The sequence below is a fragment of the Drosophila ficusphila genome, unplaced genomic scaffold (assembly GCF_018152265.1).
Source record: "Drosophila ficusphila isolate 14025-0441.05 unplaced genomic scaffold, ASM1815226v1 contig_106, whole genome shotgun sequence".
NCBI lineage: Eukaryota > Metazoa > Arthropoda > Insecta > Diptera > Drosophilidae > Drosophila > Drosophila ficusphila.
Genome location: NW_025063993.1, coordinates 9,881,665 through 9,893,793, shown reverse-complemented (window position 1 = coordinate 9,893,793; position 12,129 = coordinate 9,881,665). Strand labels below are relative to the sequence as shown.

At 41.1% G+C, this 12,129-nt stretch overlaps 1 protein-coding gene across 2 annotated transcripts in view; it reads left to right on the top strand.

The window, feature by feature from the left end:
• The first annotated feature begins 160 nt into the window (after positions 1-160).
• Positions 161-12,129, top strand: part of LOC108096230 (serine/threonine-protein kinase NLK) — a 72,660-nt gene continuing 60,691 nt past the window's right edge. For both annotated transcript variants that reach the window (XR_001771697.2, XM_017197624.2), the window contains exons 1-2: positions 161-624; positions 1,497-2,074. Coding sequence is in view for 1 of the 2 variants with exons in the window: in XM_017197624.2 (XP_017053113.1) it covers positions 1,911-2,074 (164 nt within the window). In the remaining variant the exon portion in view is untranslated. The remainder of the gene's footprint in view (positions 625-1,496; positions 2,075-12,129) is intronic.

The window sequence follows — 12,129 nt, the reverse complement described above, 5'->3', positions numbered from 1 at the left end:
ACATATGTTCAAGTCCCCTCTCAACTTTCGAACGCTGCGGAACAACGGAACTAGCGAGCGCACGAAGCGAAATCGGAAAATCGGTGGAGCAGACGCCGCGTGTGATCGAAAATCGAAGTTTTAGAGTTACAGGGAGTTGAAGGGAAGCTGCGAGGTAATTGAACGCCACCGCCATTGCCGCCCGCCCCCAATGCCACGCCCCGCGGTCGTGTGATAACAAAGATAATGCAATAAAGGCAATAAAAGCTGCGAGAGAGCCAAGAAACGTGACCCAGGCAAATTGTTTGTTTGTCTGCCTCTGCTTGCATCTACATATACATATTGTATAAACGTGCGTGTAAGATTGTGTGTGTGTGTGAGCAGCCGTCGCGGTAGTAGTAGTAACACAGCAAACAACAACAAAAATTCGTCTCGCGTTTTAACAATAATAATTAACAAAAATTACAAAATTGTATCTCCCTCTTTCTCTCTCTCTCACACACACGCACGAATATTACCCCCGGCGCGTTTTTGTCTGTCTCACTCTCGCAAAGACGGAAGAGTTACAAAATAATACACAGTAATAAAATAATAAATACCAAAAACTGCCACCGTCGGTGCTCAATAAATTGTGCATTTTTTAAGGTAAATCAAAGGGAAATCCTACGTTTGCATAGTGCGGAAAAGCTAAGCTAGACCCTGGGAAATACAACCTATCCCGGGGCTAATTTCTTTTATCCCGTTGTTATGCGCTTTCATTCGAGTAAATTTTTTGTTTGTTTGGCTCTGGCTGGCAAGTTGCGCTCTCATCATTGTTTGGCCTCAAAAATGTTGCAAATTGCTGAAAAAGTCTAGTTTTTAGTGATTTAAGTGCGATTTTTGCGTTTGAGCGGCTTTTTGCGCAGGCAGCGCAGTCGAAAAATCACTCAGATTCGCACTCACATGCGCACACACAGTTAAACAACACCCGCACACATTTACAACTGTAATACACGGACGCGCCCCGGTCGCGACAGCTAACGGCACTTTTCATGTCCTCTCTCTCGAGCTCTCTCTTGTCTTTTTTCTTGTGCAGCTTCATTTGCCACCAAAAATTTTAAAAGCAAACAAAAGTAATGGCAATTAAAACTACAGTGAAAAGTACACAAACGGAATTTTAGAACAGCTTAACATAAATGACAGTGTTCTGAAAGTGTTTCATAAAAATCCTTTGAATTTTATTTTATTTTTAATTTTCTTTTTATTTATCTTAAAAAATAATGTTTCATTTACCAGAAATAGAAACTTTAATTTAAAAATGTTGTCCAAGTAATGAAGAAAGAAACAAAAAACTTAATATATAAGGATGTGCAAAAACTGTCCCCATAAATATAAAATTGTTTGTCAACCTAATTCCATCGCAAAGAAAATTTGACTTTCCCCTTACAACATTTGAAGTATTTACCATTTAATTTACCAATCTAAAAGGAAAACACCTAACGAATAAAGTTTGTTTATCTCCCCTCTTCACTCTACAGTTCTTCACAATGTCCTCGAATCTCATTTAAATAAGTAAAAAGTGTAATAAGCGACGCGAACAACACGCAGCGAAAAGAATAGCGCTGAATAGAAGCACACCAAACAGCAACAAATGGCCAACAATTGAATGGCGGCCATCAGTGGCCCCCAGCGGCATCCATTGAGCAATCAACACCATTTCTCCCACATCAAATCAAGCACCACCACCGCCGCCACCATTGCCACCACCACCACTTGGGGAACCAGAAGAACCACAGTCCAAAACACAGTCCAAACCACCACCGCCGCAACGAGGACGAAGACGACGGGCCCAGCAGAACCACAACCACTACAACTGAGCTCCATCGTCAAGAAATACCAGAAACGGGTGCAGCTGCTCGAACTATTTGGTAATCCCGCCGCGTAGTCCATCAATGAGCGTTTCGATGTCACTGGTACAGGGTGGTGCTGCCGGTGGTGCGCCACAGGGCGCCAGCGCAATCTTGGCCGCCGCGGCTCCCTACTATCAACCGCCGGCCGTGCCGCAGGATGTCCAGCCGGATCGTCCCATCGGCTATGGAGCATTCGGAGTTGTCTGGTAAGCAAGATCTATCATCTAATCCAGATTATATTCAGAGGGTGTTGCTATGGCATTGAAACGAAATTAAAGGGTGCTGAAGAGCATAGCTATTTAGTGGGTCCTTTAAAACATTTCCTTAAAACTTGACAAGGATAATTTGGTAATATCTTGCTCCAAAATAAAGTGGAAATATGTAAACTATGTAACTTGTCACTCTTAATTGCGTTAGATGTTTTTTGAAATATTGATTGAAATGGGTGGCTCTTTTAATGTACCTATAATCCAATTATATACAATATCAGCCAAGGTGTTTTATAAACAATCTGACGACAAGGGTATTTGCAGCATCGGTGCCTTGCCGTTTTGCTATGTGCTTTTTTGTCACGGTCTCGCCGTGGGTTCAGCAACCTTCTGTTTAGGCCTTTGATTCTGTAACCCTTTTGATTGTGTTGCCGCTGATGTTTTGTGCAGCAGGCAACGTCAACATCCTCGTACTCATTTCGATTCAGAACCTCAGTCCCGGGCCTTGGCTGTCCTTCATGGCTTTGTGCCTTTGTGCATTTTTCAACGCTGTGTCCCCCCGAGGGTGGATTTTTCCTATAATATATTTCTTACCCTAAGCGCTGAGCTCTCCATGTTTTGGTCTTCCCCTCTGTTTGGCCTTTTTCTATTTGCCCATCTCTCCTTTTCTCGGCCTCTCTCTCTGCTTTGTTTTTCTATCCCCTTGACTCTTTTGATTTACATTTCTGTGCAAAATTTTACATTAATTGTTGCTTAAACGGGGTTAGCTTCAAATATTTGTTTGTTTTCTTGTTTGCTTAGTGAAAAAGAAAATATTAAATATGGATTTGCCCAGTTATACTTTCAAATGAAACAAAAAGTTTGACCCATGATCGTTCATTGAAAACTTGCATTTCTTTAATCAGTTTAATTTAGGATAGCTTTTGTGTGCATCCACTGTTTGTTTTGAGTTAAACAAAAACCATAACGTAAATTGTACTCACTTTTTTATTTAACTCGACTTCCTATCAATTTATTTGTAGTGTAGACAGAAGTTTGGCAACGCCGCATTTACAAATTTCATTCACGTGTAAAACGGCATTTCCGGCTATAATCAAAACGCAAAGTGAGGCCAGTTTATCGGGCGGGTTTTTCAAAAAGGTGGTGGGGGAGTGGTCGGGTCGTCCGCTGGGAAGCCAGTGAAAAACTGGCACACAAGGGGGCCGAGGGTTTGGGCACAAGGAAGTCGAAGTCCGAAGACTACGAGCCACAAGTGGAGAGGCCCAGGGAAACACACAAAGCGTGGAAAGGCAAACTATGCGAAGCTAGAAGAGCCCAAGAAGAGGCTCAAGTATATCCCTCGATACCTTCCCTTTGAAGCAACTTAAACCCCGCGATTTGCTTTGGCCAACTGAAAGTGGAACCCGCAGAATGAAGTCGTTGACGTTTGGATTGGCTTTACAAAGTAATCATCAGGAGTGGTAGGTCTACCAGTTGCAAACTCGCTAAAATATGAAGTTGTATTCCAAGTTTCATATTTTTCTTATATTCCTTAAAGTTGGGGAGAATATGTATGTGATGTTTCCATATAAAAATGAAATCTATTTTAAAAGTAGTTCTAATTTACAATGAATTGCTTATAATTTGGCATGGTTTACTTTAAGTTTAGTTGTTTTTATGTTTTAGTTTTGAAAAGTTCAAGTAATTCCGCCTAAGTTTTGTGTAGTAAGTTATGAACGTATAAATTTGTTGTTCAAAAAAGTTTGACTCATGGAAGTTGAAGTTATGGAAGTTGGACTACATATATGCTGATTGCAAAGGATGGATCCTGTCCTGCGAAGCATGGAAGTGACTGGGGAGACTGAAACTTAGGCTGAAATGCAATCAGGCGTTAAATTCAAGTGCCAAATGTCGAACTTGTTAGATGCAGCCGGCCAGCCTAGGCTAGGCAACATATTTTTTTTTTTGTTTTTGTTTTTTTTTGTTTACGGGTTCTTAGTTAAAGGTGGTGCCTGTTATTGAGGAGCGGTGCGGAAAGCCCAAAAGCAGGTGAAGCGTGGTTTTCAGGTGCGGAAGGAAGTGCCCCGCGGTTGAAGTGGGGGCAACGCAAAAAAGCAGCGCAAGTCGTTAAGTAGTTCTTGGTTTGGGTGAACTTCGGCAACATGGCCAAGTTAAAATAGAAACTTTAAAGAAATCCGCTTATAAAACTTTTACGGCAGCATTAGTTGGTCATGTTCCTAAGAGAATTTTTTGATTAGTCAAGGTGTTGCACTGAATTGAGACAACAGTTAATGCTTTTTATTGTAGAAGCTGGAATCTTGATAAAGTTGATATACTTCGTGATTGCATTTTGAAAACCCCACATATTTTCACGTTTCTCAAATGAGTCACAGCAACATTGCAATTACCTAAACCACTTTGATTTTAACTGCCTCCCTCTAAACCATTAACACTTGAAATGGTTCTAATAAAAACCGAAATCGATGCTTACTGCTAGATTACTCAATTTATAATTTCTTTCCTAGAAATGGCACTCTAGAGAAAAAACGAAACGAAACAAGAACAACAAACATTTAACCAATTAATCCTAGGCAAAGTTCTACGAAATTTTCCCAATGCAACCGACTCGAAAGAGTCAAGAAACGACAGAGAATTATACATATGTATATATGTAGGTATATATTTGTATCCGAAACGTATGGATGTATGTAGGTATGTACGGTTGGACGGGACAGACGGCGGGCGACTCAGGTTGCGCAGCAGTCCGCATAAGAAATATGCTATAAGGTATCCCAAAAGACGAGCGAATGAGCGAAGATCTTTGGGCTTTACTTTAAACTACCTGCAACTGGTTTTGGGAGGTGCGCAGGCAGGCAGGCAGACGACGAACCGACGGACGGACGACTGGACGAGCCGACAGAAGGTTGGTGGTAAAAAGACAGTGTAAACCTTTTGCCTGCTGCATCGATGAAACCCGCTTCCTGCACGAATTGTGGCCGGTGGACTTCTCGACTCAGCCTCTCGGAGCTCTGGACCTCAACCTGGCATCGCATCCCCTGGCATCTTGGCCCGGTCAGCCTCTTGGCAAGGTGTCTTTGGTTGGTCTAGGCTCACTCAGTCACTAACTCACCAACTGACTTGGCTTAGCCAGTTCCTGTTATTTTTAGGCTCTTTTCAGCCCCGGCTTTGGCTTTGGCTTTGTTTTGGCCAGTTACCCGTACCTCTGTTGCCTGGTTCCTGGCAACGAGCTGATTTGGTCAAGAACAATTTAGAACCTTTTAATGGCCTTTATGTTTTATTGCTATATTATGTACATTGTGGTTTTAACGACTTTAAAGTTAATAAAACCATAAAGAACATGTTGGTTTTTAAATTAAATTCTTTGTTTTGATTTGCTATATGATTTTGCAATGACCATAGGGTTAAAAGAAACCAAATGATTATTAAGTGTTTTGAGGTTAAAGGATGAAGTAGTTAGGATAAATCCTAAAAATTTTATGTTAAGAGACAAATCCATAAACCATTATAAATAAAGGTTTCAGTTTAAGAGTCATTTGCATTATTTCTATAAGAATCTTCGTTGTAAACGTAAGTTCTATTAAATATTCAAGGGTATTTTAAGGCTCAACTTTTCAAAGCCAGTCTTCTCACACCCAATTCCTCCATCCGATTTCTATCGGGGCGAAAATCCTGTCCTAATCTCAGTCGGGGAGTTCAGTTCCCGCATGGCATTCGTACCTTTACTTTTGGGCCGCGTCCAACCACCAAAAATATGTGTGTGCGAAGGGCCAAAAACGAAAGCAGTGCACATTGCATAGTTTTATTTACGATTCTCCGCGTTCCCGTCCACAATGCCCACTGTATAGTATGTGCCATCCACTTTTTGGAACAGCTGCTCTCGGCTGATTTTGATGCCGATGTTGATGCTGCTGTTCTGCTGTTCCCCCCATCCAAAAAGTCCCTATCCTGTTTTTGGTCTTTTTCCTGGCGGTGGTTGGTTGAACAACCTTCGCCTTCGTCCGTTTTTCAGTTATTTTGTCTGGCGAATGAACACACACATGTGCACACACAGCCAGACATTTACAGGATATGGTTGTGTCGTGAGGTCCCGCATATGTTTTTTCCACTCGCGTTTCGATTCGCTTCCCTGCGAGTGCAACATCCCGGTTAGAAGCGAAAAACTCAACCATCATCATCATCCCTCTCTATATTTTTTCCGTCTGCTGCAACGACAAAGTTTTTCCAAAAACATTTTCAATTCCACGTTTTCCGTTAGGGGAACACTTTTCACGTCTGCCCGTGTGTATGTTTGACTTTGAAAGTGTTTGAATAATTATCCTGGTTTTCCTAGCTCTCTCACTCGCTCTCTCAGTTTGATTCTTTTTTAAGGCGATTTCTTTGCATTTCCCCTCTCTTGATTGCTTTTTGGCAGTTTGGTAAAAGGGCGCCCAATTGGTTTATGAGTTTTTCATCAAGTTTTTCTTGAGCTTCACACATTAATTGGGTTCGTTTTGGGTTAGCTAGAGGTATTGATTTTGCTTCCTGGGGGTTCGCCAACTAGTTTTTGGCTGATTAAATTTGTGAAGGGTTGGTCCAATTATAATTTATTCAGCAATTTGTCACGGTTCTTGGGGAAAGCTGAAGTTGATTGATATACATAAACTGTTTGATTATGTACATGGGGATCAAATTATGACTTAATTTGGAAGTTATTGAAAGGAGTTTTCTGAACATATTCCATTAATCCTTTCCAACCTTTAAATACAGTTCTTATTCCGTTCTTAAGCGAAGTTTGGCAACATGTCCTTAGGACACTCACAGGACCTGAAATTCAGGTAGACTTCAATGAAATCCTCATCTTCTTTTCGTATTTTTCGGGTGAAACATGTGTCCTACGAATAGTGATTCGTGACAGGAGTAGGAGTAGGAGACAAAGGGGAATTACGCACGCAATTTTGTCCACAGCTTCATTCTAGCCCTCGCAAAGATACAGATACTCGGATACAGATACAGATACGCAGATACACATGTGTGTTTGCAGCTCACTTGCTGTGGCCAGCTTAGTTCACTCGAACGGCGTTCTACGGTTCTACGGTTCAAGTGAAGCGCAAATGTATCTTTGAAGTTTATTTTCTACCACACCCGGCCCTATCTGTGTCCCCCTCCCCCCTAGCACCTCTGCGGAGCCTCGAAGCCCCGGTTTTAGGTATCGTGTAACAAAGTGTGGCAAAAGGGAGCGCAAGAAATAATGTTGCAGCACATGTGCGTGTATCTGTATCTGTTCAGTGTACTCTGTATTCCGTATCTGTATCTGCTGTGCGGCCCAGCCAGTTGTATCCGTATCTGTGCGTGTGCCTTTGCGTTTTACTAGTATCTCGAAATAATTTTCACTTGGACCGCCTGCGAGCTGCGAGAGCGGCCCAAATGAAAAATAATAGTCAACCAAGTGCCACCAAAACGTAAAAAGCTTCCAATGGGTTCGGTCTTGGCATTGGGATACAGAGAGAAAAGATTATGAGGATACGAAATCAATTTGATGTTTCTAATCTGAGAGAAATTCACCGTTAAACTATGTTTTATTTCGTTTAAATACCCACAAAACTCAAAATTGTTTTATGAAATTATGTAGACAATTTACAAATTTCTTTTTATCTAAACAGATAACAGAAGGTACTGAATATTTCTCCACGTGTAGATACCACCTCGAGCAGGTAGCGCCCCGCTAACTAACCCTCTCTTGCTGCGTGTGTGCCAAATAAATCATCGTGTGTTGGACAACAGAACGAACGTTGAACGCTCCTCTTGCCCATTTCCCCCATTTGGTGCCTCCCCCCCCACCCCTTCCCGTTTCCCGGGTGCCAAGCCGTCCATTGAGTGGAGTTCAACTGTTCTGGTGTGCTCCTACCTTAGAGCTGCTCGTAAAGTGCATTGGAAAACTGAAATAGACAAGTCGAGACAGTTGGACACACCGAACACCGAATGCTGGGTGGGGGCGAGGGGAGGAGTGGGAGAGGGCGAGGAAGGGGTAGGGGGAGTGGCCATGCCCGGGGCGGTCAACTCTACTTGAACCCGAACCTAATGAAGCCACTCCGGGTGAAGATACTGCAAGGTAGGGGGCAGCAAATAAAGTAAAACCCATCGGGGTGGAAGAAGGAACTGTGTGTGTTGCAAGGTGGGGTGGCGGGGGGGAAACTAATTAAGTTTTGCGTCAAACTATTTGCCTCGAGGGGCCAAATGGAAAAACTATCCGAGAAGTGTTGGAAAATTTATGCATTTATGTGATTTAGGTTTGGGGAAAGGCGCCCCAAAAAGTTAAGGAACGTAAATAGTAAAGCGAGCGTTGGAAAAGAATGCAATAAAGTGTGCCAATCAACAGGAAATAAGTAAAGTGGTAAAAAGAGAACTCGAGTAAATTGTTAGGCAACACAGGTTTTAAAGTCTATTCGATGTTTAATGTTGTTCAAACCCTATAATTATTCAACCACCATTTCTGTTTAAATACTCTACTACTACTTAAACCAGTTGGAATACAAATTAAAAACAAGATTCTCGATTCGTGCTAATTAAGCGCGATCTGACACCGTCTTCTCGATCGCGACGACAGAATCCATTTCCCACCTTCGGTCCATTGTTGTGATGGCTCTTTGGAAAATCTCGCATATTTAGCAAAATGGAAAACTCTTTTTGCTTCTGGCACGACGGCACAAGTCACTCAGCCGCAACGAGAAAATCGTGCGAGCGTTTAATGTGGCTGGCAAAGCTTACTTGCAATGCTTGCAGCTGCAACTGCAACAGCAACAGAAATTGCAACTGCAACCGGCAACCAGCAACAGCAACTTCTGCAACTGCAACTCCGGCAACAGCAGCAGTAAACCTACTGCCATTGTCTGGATTCCCTCGTTTTCATCCTCTTCAGCGTTTTTCGCTGTTTATGCTAAATGAGGGTTAACGCAAAACTGAAAGAGCAGAGGCGAAAAAATTATTTACGAAATGAGCTTAGTCTCCACAGCACTTAAAACCTTTTCTGCCTCATTACTTTTAATTTAATAAACTTAAAAAAAAAACATGTTTTAGTTCGAAGTTTCTTATACAACTGACAAAAGATATGTAAAAACTGTGTTTGTTTTTATACGTATTCATTTTGAAATGGAAATATAATTGTTTTCTGTGCATTCAAATTTGCAACTGTAAAATGTCTGCTTAAAAAATATTAAATAGAAAGACGGGGATTTTTCAAAGGAGGGGATGCAAAACCGTCTATCTGCAATCTTTTGTTGCAAACTTTTGACATTTTGCCACCCTCTTTTTTATTTAAAACCACCCGACTTTGATTTCTCTCTGCACAGCAGATTTTCTCGTTTTCCGTTTAATTTCCCACTGTGGTTTTGTAAATTTGTAGGTAGCGACATTTACGGCATTTTTGAAGGTGTTAATTAACAGTTGTTTGACGATTTTTTTGAAGCCTTGCAGTGTTGTGTAGTGGATAAGGATTTGCCAGAAGTATTAAAGGAAAAAATATTTTTTTTCAACTAAGAACTGTGTCAATCCAACCTTTTGGTTAATCTTTTACTGGTCAACACAGCTTTGTAATCTTTTTAATTTATTAAGTTTATGGAATTCCATACTTAGTCATACAAATTGCGGCAACTACGTTTGAGATAAGCGAGGCAAAAAGGCCGCACAATCACAGACATTTCCAGGGCTCTTAACTAGTAGCTTAACATATTTTCTTAACCCCAATAATGCCGCACAATCTGAACGGATTTTGCCGCAATACCATACAAACGAACCTGAGGATACTCGACTCTAGACTCTTAAATGGGGAACCGCTTTTTGGCTGCATCACCATCATGATCATCATAGCGATGAGTATTATCCCCATGGTCCAACGCTGTGTGTGCTTGCCACTAAACGCTTTTGACATTTCAATTAAAATTCTAGAAAAAGTCTATGGCGGTAATTGCTGCGAATGCCTTTGCGCCACTGCAGCGTCATTGTTAAATATTTACCAGAGAGTGGAGTATTTGAAAATGGTTCGCCTGGCGCCAAAAGCCGGAGTGCAGAAGAGGCTGCCCTCTCTCTTTTATTTTTCTTCATTTACTGTCAGCAAGATAATTAGACAGATGCGTTAATTGTGGCAGGGAAATACGCTTCTATTCTTTATTGCACTTGCTGCAGAATTCAGACAGCCTATCTCTTTCACTCTGGCCACCATCTGCCTCTTTCTAATCTCCCTTGACAAATGAGCCTCAGTCGGTTGAAAACATGTGTTGCCATGCAATTACCCATATATATTTCTTACAAGGAAGCTTCACCTGATTTATTTCACTTCCCCGCCCACTGGGAATTTTAAAAAATGAAAATGCGACTTATTTTTTTTATATGCATACTACTTCGAGTTGGCTTTGTTGTCAACTGTCATTATTGATGTACGATCTTGATATCGGTGCAAAACATATGAGCAACAAAAGGTTGTTACTCTTTCTTTACCTTCGGCTCGTTCCCCAGTCCCCACTTTTATCCACAAACTGGTGCATCAAAAGCTTTGTGTTTTGTTTCCTTGGCGCCAGTTGATGCGTCAGAAATGCACTGCAAAAAGTTAGATCCCAAATATGTAAATACGATAGGTTCCGAGAAAAACGTCTGCGGGAAAATATGATTTACCCTTGAAGCTATTAAAAAAATATTGTTTAAACATGTAAAGAATAACTAAAAGGAACAACCAGGATTTTTAACAAAGTAAATCTGCGTAAATTTATGACAGAATTTTTTGTGTAATAAAATTTTCCCATATATCTCAACCAAAGAAAAAAATTCAATTTTATTGATTCCATGTGCTGTTTTTCCAACAATATAGGTATACAAATTTCGTAATTGCATTTTTCCGTGACATGCCCTTTCCCATTGAACAAAAAAATAGTGGTAGGCCCCGTTTAAAGTACAGGATTATCTGTCTTTGTTATTTTTACTCAATGTACGCCCTATATTATGCATCATTGCTCCTTGGAAACCCCGCAAAATCAATAAAAAATTTCAAGCGGATTTCTCCCCCATTTCAGGCAGGTGCACTACGCACATTGTGTTTTTTTTATGTTATTTTGGGATATTTTCGTGTCAGGTCCTTAAAAGGAAAGATCCTGCATGTTTGATGAGCCGCAGCATTTTCGAGGACAAAACGAGTGAGCTCAAATTACGGCAGCAACATGCAAGGATAACAAAGAGAGCAAACCTCGGGCGGATCGTCGAGGATCGGTGGCACAATGGCAGGATACCAGCAGCAGTCGGTTCAAGTACCTGACCCTGTGCTCCTATGTCCTTTGCAGCTGTCTGGCTTCGTTTTGTGATGTAGTCCTTATTTTGTCTCCCTTCCATATTGATTTTCCCCTCATGTGTCAAAAGCCTTGGAGCCTCGACTATTGGGATCCCGGTTCTGTCATTAACAAAAAAATACAACATAAAATAACAACGAACGAGGAACGACGGCGAGACTCCAACACAAAAACGGCAGATGGTCAGATATAATAGCATTGGATTCGGGGAGTGGGCCGTTGACCCTGGCGGGGGTTAAGAGGGGGCCCCAAATGGCCGGGGGACCCACCTAAAGGATGAGCATGAATGTTAATATTGACGCAAGGTGGAGTTTGCAGTTTCGTTCGGGGCTCCACGAAGCTGCAACATTGGTTAGCCAATTTATTAACGAATTTCGCCAGTCTTTGTTGGCGAAGTTATTTCTGCGATGGACAAAGAAAGTAAGGGGAAAATTACTGTTACTGCGATCGTGACAGAGTGATTTATACGGCTACTTTGAGTTTTATAGATTTGGTTTATAGAGTATCAAAAATTAGCCACAAAGTATTGTAAATTGCTGGTAATTACATGATATTATTGAATCCATTTAGGTGATAGTTATCTTCGTTTTAAGGCCACAACAGGTTATTATAATTCACTCTATTTTTATATCTACAAATAAATTCATGACCTTATGTAATAAGATTTTGAATATTCAAAGACATAACTCAATTGTTTCTATAGTATTAAATCATTGATTTCTTGTTAATTCCTTTCTTTATAAA